The sequence below is a fragment of the Rutidosis leptorrhynchoides genome, chromosome 8 (genome assembly GCF_046630445.1).
Source record: "Rutidosis leptorrhynchoides isolate AG116_Rl617_1_P2 chromosome 8, CSIRO_AGI_Rlap_v1, whole genome shotgun sequence".
In the NCBI taxonomy this organism is placed as follows: domain Eukaryota; kingdom Viridiplantae; phylum Streptophyta; class Magnoliopsida; order Asterales; family Asteraceae; genus Rutidosis; species Rutidosis leptorrhynchoides.
Window position 1 is genome coordinate 356,376,795 of NC_092340.1, and position 8,452 is coordinate 356,385,246.

At 37.6% G+C, this 8,452-nt stretch overlaps 2 protein-coding genes across 2 annotated transcripts; both read right to left on the reverse strand.

The window, feature by feature from the left end:
* Positions 1-945: 945 nt before the first annotated feature.
* On the reverse strand, positions 946-1,824 carry LOC139864646 (uncharacterized). The gene is made up of 2 exons (XM_071853222.1): positions 1,606-1,824; positions 946-1,506 (listed from the first exon to the last, which is right to left on the reverse strand). The coding sequence occupies exons 1-2, from the start codon at positions 1,822-1,824 to the stop codon at positions 946-948; spliced, it is 780 nt and encodes a 259-aa protein (XP_071709323.1).
* Positions 1,825-3,006: 1,182 nt separating this feature from the next.
* On the reverse strand, positions 3,007-4,800 carry LOC139864647 (uncharacterized). The gene is made up of 3 exons (XM_071853223.1): positions 3,816-4,800; positions 3,636-3,698; positions 3,007-3,386 (listed from the first exon to the last, which is right to left on the reverse strand). The coding sequence occupies exons 1-3, from the start codon at positions 4,798-4,800 to the stop codon at positions 3,007-3,009; spliced, it is 1,428 nt and encodes a 475-aa protein (XP_071709324.1).
* Positions 4,801-8,452: the final 3,652 nt, after the last annotated feature.

The following is an 8,452-nucleotide window of genomic DNA, read 5'->3' on the forward strand; positions in this document are numbered from 1 at the left end:
TTGACGAGGATACTCGCACTTTATATTTTTGACTGATGGACTGTTATGGACAAAAACCAGATGGACATATCGAATAATCGAGGACAAAGGACAATTAACCCATGGTAATAAATTAAAATCAATACATCGAACATCATGATTACGGAAGTTTAAATAAGCATAATATTTTTATTTCATATTTCATCGTACCTTTATTTACTGTCATTTTAATTACTGCAATTTACTTTATCGCAATTTAAATTCTGTCATTCATATTATCGTCATTTATCTTTACGCTTTATTTAAAATCGACAAACCGGTCATTAAACGGTAAAACCCCCTTTTTATAATAATAATAATAATAATAATACTATATTACTAATATATATATATATATATATATATATATATATATATATATATATATATATATATATATATATATATATATATATATATATATATATATATATATATATATTTATACAAATATAATTGTTTAAAAATATAGTGTACGCAATAAGCCGTCTCCCTGTGGAACGAACCGGACTTACTAAAAACTATACTACTCTACGATTAGGTACACTGCCTATAGTGTTGTAGCAAGGTTTAGGTATATCCCATCTGTAAATAAATATATAAAACTTGTGTAATTTGTAACGTATTTCGTAATAAAAATATAACTATTTCGTATACACCTTCGCTGCATCATCAGAAACATACCAGCATTATGAAGCAAAATATTATAGAATATTTCATAAACCCTGAGTATTTCGCCAAGCGTAATTATTTTAAACAATTCAGACAAACTTTTCGCATATTCTTACAAGTGTTTATTTTTCATATTCTTACAAGCGTGATCAAGACTTGCAAAAATTAAAAATGAAAACACATAGTAAAATATCAAATACATGCTTCGCATCTCATTTTGCACATTGAATATACATGCACATTATTCTTGCAAAGCTATGCATAATACCGCTTTAATAAAGCAGCATGCCATGCATTAGGGAGAGTTCGCCCTTCTATGTCTGCGAGCTTATATGAACCTGCCGCATTAATTGCCACAACTTGATAAGGACCTTCCCAGTTAGGTCCTAATTTACCAAGTTTTTCTGCTCTACTTGCATCATTGTTTCGCAGCACCCATTCGCTTACATCAAAAGACAAAGCGCGTACTCTTTTGTTGTAATATTTGGCGATTTGCTGTTTGTTATTTGCCTCTCTGATAGCAGCCATTAACCTTCGCTCTTCAACTAAATTCAAATTTTCGCGTAAGGCTTCGCCATTCACTTCTTTATCAAAGTTAGCGACTCTATGCGTTGGAACAAGAATTTCAGCGGGTATTATTACTTCAGAGCCATATACTAAACTAAAGGGTGTTTCCCCTGTGCTCTTTTTGAAAGTAGTGCGATGTGCCCATAATACATTGGGCAGCTCATCCACCCAACCAGTTCGCTTTTCATATAACCTCTTTTTGATACCGCTCACAATGTCGCGATTGGTTACTTCACACAAGCCATTAGCCTGTGGATGCGCCACTGATGTAAACTTTTGGATTATATTTAAATCAGTGCACCATGTTTTAAAAGGATCTTTCGCTATTTGAGCACCATTATCGCTAACCAATTCGCGCGGAACACCAAATCTGCAAACAATATACTCCCATACAAAATTAAGCACTTGCACTCCAGTGATAGTGCGAACCGCCTTAGCTTCAACCCATTTTGTAAAATAGTCAATTGCCACAATTAGAAATTTGACATTGCCAGGACCTGCGGGAAATGGCCCTACAATGTCAATAGCCCACTTGTGAAATGGCCATGGTGAATTGACAGGGATCATATCGTGCCTTGGCATCCGATTCTGTGGAGCATGCCTTTGACAACTTTTGCAACGCTTAACAATCTTTGCAACATCGCGGTATAAGGATGGCCAAAAATAACCCATCGCATAATTTTTGTCGCGATAGTTTTATAACCTGAATGCATTGCGCAAGAACCGTTATGCACTTCGTCAATTATCATTTTTGCTTCAATTGGGCCAACACACCACATCATTGGACCACAATATGACTTACGATACAAAATGTCATTTTGAATGATGTACATTGGTGCTCCCTCTCTAACTAAACGAGCTTCACGCTTATCACTTGGCAAAACACTATTGCGGATATATTGCAAGATTGGTTCCATCCAATTTTGCTGTTCTTCTACCACGGACGCCACCATTAAATAATTATCAATTGATTTACTTGGCAATTCCTCGACCCAAACTTGCTTTTGAAAGTGCAAAAACGTTAAAGCAGCCAGCTTACTTAACACATTCGCCTTTTTATTTTGACTCCTTGGCACTTGTGCGAGTTCAAAATGCTCAAACCGCACAGCTAATTCTTGCAACAGCTTCAAATATTTAATTGCATCGAGGAGTCATGTGCTTCAAAAGAGCCATTAAACTGATTTTCCACTAACTGCGAATCTGTAAATGCTCGCAACTTAGTGATATCCATTTTATACGCAATATTTAAACCTACCAGTAATGCTTCATATTCCGCTTCGTTGTTTGTTACATCAAAATTAAAACGCAACGTGTACGTATGCTCCTCACCACTTGGACTTGCTAATACTAAACCCGCACCAGCACCTTTTGCACATGAGGCTCCATCAGTAAATAAATCCCATGTTTCTTCCTGCACTGGCTTTAATTCTGTTCGCTCATTTATCACCTCCAACTCCCAGACATTTATGCGAGGTAATCCGCCCAAACTTGGCCCTTTATAGCATTGCGCGGAAGGTAATAAATTTGATAAGCACATAACTCTACCGCCCACAACGTAAGCCTACCAGATATTTCTGGTTTTGTTAAAACTTGCTTGATTGGCATGTTAGTTAGCACATGTATTGAGTGCCCTTGAAAGTATCTCCTTAACCTTCGTGATGTTAATATGAGCGTGTACACGAATTTTTCAATGGGCGCATAGTTTATTTTGCTTCCTGTGAGAGCTTTGTTGACAAAATACACAGGCTTTTATATTTTATCCCTTTCCGCAACTAAAACTAAACCAAAAGCTTCATTTGCCACTGATATATAAAGGTAAAGAGTTTCACCATCAACTGGCGCTGTTAACATAGGCAAAGTCTTCAATAACTTCTTCATTTCCTGAAACGCTGTCTCAGCCTTGCTTGTCCAAACAAAACTTTTTTGTTTCAAGCAGCCTTTTAAAGTTTTGAAAAATGGTAATTGCTTTTCAGTGGCTTTAGACAAGAAACGCATTAATGCGGCTAACATTCCTGTCAAACTTTGCACTTCTTTGACCGTCTTGGGCGCGGTCATATTTTCAATAGCCGCGATTTTCTTTGGATTAGCTTGAATACCTTGCTCAGTAACAAGATAGCCCAAGAACTTTCCTTCAGTTTCGCCAAAAATACACTTTAGCGGATTAAGCTTCATGTTTATTCTGCGCAATGTATCAAACGTTTCTCGCATATCATCTATAATACACTCTTGCGTTGTGCTTTTAATTATTAAATCATCCACATAAGCCTCGAGATTACGCCCAATTTGATTTTCAAACGCAGTGTCAATTAAGCGTTGATATGCCGCGCCCGCATTGATTAAACCAAAAGGCATCATTATATAAGAAAATATGCCTTTGCCTGTATGGAAAGCGGATTTATCTGCATCTTCCCTAGCCATTGGGATCTGATGATATCCCCGCGCTGCATCCAAAAAACATTTATACGGAAAAGCATGTAATGATTCCACTTTCAAATCAATTTCTGGAAGCGGATAGTTATCCTTAGGGCACGCTTTATTTAGATCCTTGAAATCCATGCACATTCTCCACGAGCCATCAGGCTTTTTCACCAAAACTGGATTTGCAATCCAGGATTGATACTGAACTTCGCATAAAATTCCAGCTGCTACCAACTTTGTTACTTCTTCGTATAGCCACTTAGTGCGATCTGGGGCCATGCCTCTACGCTTCTGTACTACAGGTTTTAAAGCAGGGTTTACATTAAGTTTATGTTCCGCAATATGACGCGAAACGCCAGTCATATCGTTTTCGCACCAAGCAAAATCATCCATGTATTGTACGAGCAATTTCACAATATGTTTTTTGGTATCCGCACTAACGTTGCATCCCACTTTAATTTTTTGATCAGGATATTCGGGATTAACCACTACCATGTTGTCCGCAACATCAGCGGTTTCTTGAACTGCACTTTTCACATTAACAGCCGTACAAATAGGCATAATGCTCACTGAACTTATCATCGCAACACCTTTATGCGTTACGAATTTAATCATGCCATGAATGGTAGATGGAACAATTCCGAATTTTCCCAATGCAGACCTGCCTAACAACATGTTATAGTAAGAAGAAGTCCGCATAACATAAAAATCTAGCCACGCTTGACGCACTAAACTATCATCATCTTCATCAAAAACCTCAACATTTAAAGGCAATACACCCATAGGCAATGAAGATTCTCCCACAAAACCAGTTAGTGAGGCTGCGGTTGGTTGTAAACTTGTCCTAATACTCTCTGGCAGTTGAACAAAACATTGCCCATAAACAATGTCAACACTGCTGCCATTATCAACATGAACTTTCATAATTGTGATTCCAGTTTGTGCGATTTTGCACGATACTACTATCGGCATTTCAGAGAAATCGTCGCTTTGCATTTTTGGAAAACTTATTGGTGCAGATTGCCAATTTTGATACATTTTTGCTGACTTACGCTTTCGTCCCCTTTTTTGGGCATTTGCTTGCATGGCAACAGCAATACCGCGGTTAATTCCCTTATCGATCATTACTTCAATTAAACAAGCAATTTACCACAAATTATGAATGTATACACCTGCGAATCATCAAAATAACACACAATCAAAATTAAACAAGCCAATTAATTGTTTGATAGCACAAAACAAAAAATTTCGAGTTTAATTTTAAAACGTGTCCCACGGATGGCGCCAATTGATCAATCCATAATCAATGAGTTACTTAATTAAGGATTGAGTGCAATAAGATTAAGATGGAGGATGAGATGTTTGATGATTATTTTGGGCCCCGATGACCGTCTTTCACTTTTCAATCAAGTGATCAACCACCCCGACCCGGTCTTGATTGTTAATTAGAATGATTCATCTTAACTCAATGTAAATTTTCCTTGAGCAAAGTCACAAGTGAAAATTACAAAGGTCTGGGCCAATGGCAGAAAATCAACAACCCATATATGAGATGCCGAGCTCTCTATTTATAGTATTCAAAATATTCGCGGTGTGCGAACTGTTTAACTATCCGCGAAAACTTAGCGAAGTGACTCGCAGTCTTTTATTAACACGGCAACTGATCCGCTATCTATATTTTCAGCGAATATTCCAAGCCTTTCGAATATACTTCACGTTACTTCTGTTTTTAGCCTTTAGCAAATAAAATATACATATACAATGCTATGTATATGATCACTCTCACTTACGCATTTTTGGTTGTTTATGTGTGACGCCCCGTACAAAATCAATGTGTACAGATCATCAACAACAGGTCCATCACACGGTTACAACACTACATGCTGTTTTAAAACAAGTTTTGCATTCATGAAAAGATAACGTCTTAACCAATGTCAAATGTTTTACAAAAGATAAAGTGCTTCTACGAATAGAGAGCATTAACATAAGTACGTGACACAAAGGTCATTACAAAACCATAGCTCGTAAATATCATAAGTTGTGAATGCAAAATAAAAGTTCCATGATTGAGACATCTCTAAACAATGCAGCAGAAGTCTAACACAGCGAGTCTATAACATGAAACAACCCAACCTGTATTTAAACCGGCCCATAAAATTTTTTCTTTATAATACATTAATATCGTTAACATTTGGGTCCCAATTATGTTTCCAAAAACATCTTTAATAAGATAGTAAGTTTAATAAACTTTAAAACATTTAATACATGAGTTAAATATCCAAACGGGCATACACGTCCCGACTAATTTAATTTCCAACAAAACCGAGCATGGTGATTGGGGATACGCTACCTAATCCTAATAAATCCAAAAGCACATCTTCTAAAGCAAACTACGCTAGTCCACTAGTCCCCACACTTACTCGAGCCACCGCCTCCATGCAAATCTATAAAAATGTAAACAACGAGAGGGTAAGCTAACGCTTAGTGAGTGAAAGTATACTACATACATATATATGCATAAAATGGACGCGCCACACGATAATAAACAAATAGCACATACCGGAGCATCCAAGCATAAAGGCAAGCTAATCTAAGCATACCGTACGGTCGTTATACAACAAGCTAATAAAATCAATAATATAAGTTCACCAACAACGATATGAACAACGCCATCAAGCTACACCCGGAGGGCTAGCTACATCACCAATACGACGATATATATATAACAATAAAGCGTAAAATACCCAAGGTTAACCCCTTAACCCAATACCAAAAGTCAATTACCAAAATACCAAAATGAAGAGTGGCCGAACTACACGAGCCTTAGTAAATCTGCATCCACACGAGATTACTATCTTCAATACCACAACAACATCGAGGTTGGACGAAATACACGAGCCTTAGTGAATCCGCATCCACACGAGATCACTACCTCAATAAGATGACCGAACTACACGCGTCATCGTGAATCCGCATCCACACGTAATTCACTTCCCAAATCAAAACCCACATCATCGGGGTTACTCAACCGCAACTCAATACCAATCCCACTACATCGGGATTATATAACTCCACATCACAATTCCATGTGATAACGTACACACAAATTATGCACCTCGCCAAAGGTGGTCAACCAAAACGCACAACCGTGCCCATTGGACCTATACACAAGTCCATCAAATCCACCTATATGTGAAGTGAGCTCTATAGCCAAGAATCACTTCACTCGACCCGCACCCATCCTATACATACATATGCACATAGTATATTAACACTCACCTTGAAGTCTTGATAGATGCCAAACCAAAATCCACAACACGTTAATGGAAAGTACCTATTCCATTAATCACATAACAAACAACAGAATTAGGGTGGATTACAAACTAACCCATATCGACAACTAGTGCAATTTCGATCCAATTGCACTTCCAAGTTCAAACCGCGCCCAAACTAACCAATAATCACTAACACAAGTGAGAATGGTCCTAATACGCCAATTAAACCCAATCATAAGTGTTAAACACCAATCTTGCCCATTTTAACATCTAAACCCTAATTTTGATCCATTTCAAAATTAGTCAACCTAAATACACCCAAAGTGGTTCCAACACTTCTATAATCACTAACACTAGTGATTATACACCACTTACAAGCCTTAAACATGGTTAAATCATTAACCAACCCAAAACCCGCCAAGTATCAACAATAACAAGTTTCCATAAACCTTCTTCATCATGTAAATGGGTTTTACAACTAACAATCTCAAAACCCTAACATTGAATCTTAAATTAAATAATGAAACTCGGAGTTAGAACTTACCAATACCGCCAAAGTGATGCCGTTGACAAGTAGAACAACTTTAACACTTGAGGTTTGACCCGAAACACCCTTCTTCTTCTCCAAATGGAGCTCTCTCTCTCTCTAAACTCCCTCCTCTCTCTCTAGTGTTTGAAGGTGAGAGTGTTGATGTGTGAAAATGAGGATTAGATGAGCCTTGAATCATTCTTATGGCTCTAGAACTGGCCATAAGTGAATTTACCAAAACACCCCCAAAAGATTCCATTAAAATGGGTTAAAATGTCATTACAGCGACAATTGTCGCGTTTCGCGGCACTACGTTGAGTTTCGCGACACCTGGACGCGATACACATCATTCAAACGCGACAAAAGGGACAGAAGTCATCATCAGAAGTTGTCGCATTTTGACCCTGTTTGTCACGGATCGCGACACAACAGAACGCGACAAACCCCCTTCAAACTCGACAGTTTACCTGATGCACTCCAATTTCACTTTTAGAACATCCCAAAGTCAAACGTGGTCAACTCATTACATCTAAACTATCAAATACTCATTCTTAGACTCCGTAGGACACCACAAGCATCATGTTTAGAAAAAAACGGGGTGTTACATAACAGCGGAAGCAAAATCGTCTAAGCACCTGAGAAATAACATGCTTAAAAAATCAACACGAATGTTTGTGAGCTATAGTTTGATTGTAAACAACAATGTAATGTAGACCATGAGATTTCGTATTCAAAACAGTATTTCAAATCCGTATGATAAAGTATATGCTTATCCGTGGGCACCCGGTAACTAATTTAACAAAGTAATATAAATATCACCCCCTAAAAGTACACTTGGTGAGTGCATAAGTTTACGAAGTATTAAACACCCGTTAAATACTAGCACGACTAGCCCGAGTGGGGATGTCAAACCCTATGGATCCATATCTAAGATTCGCGTTCACCGGTTCATAAATCAATGACTAAACGTTAC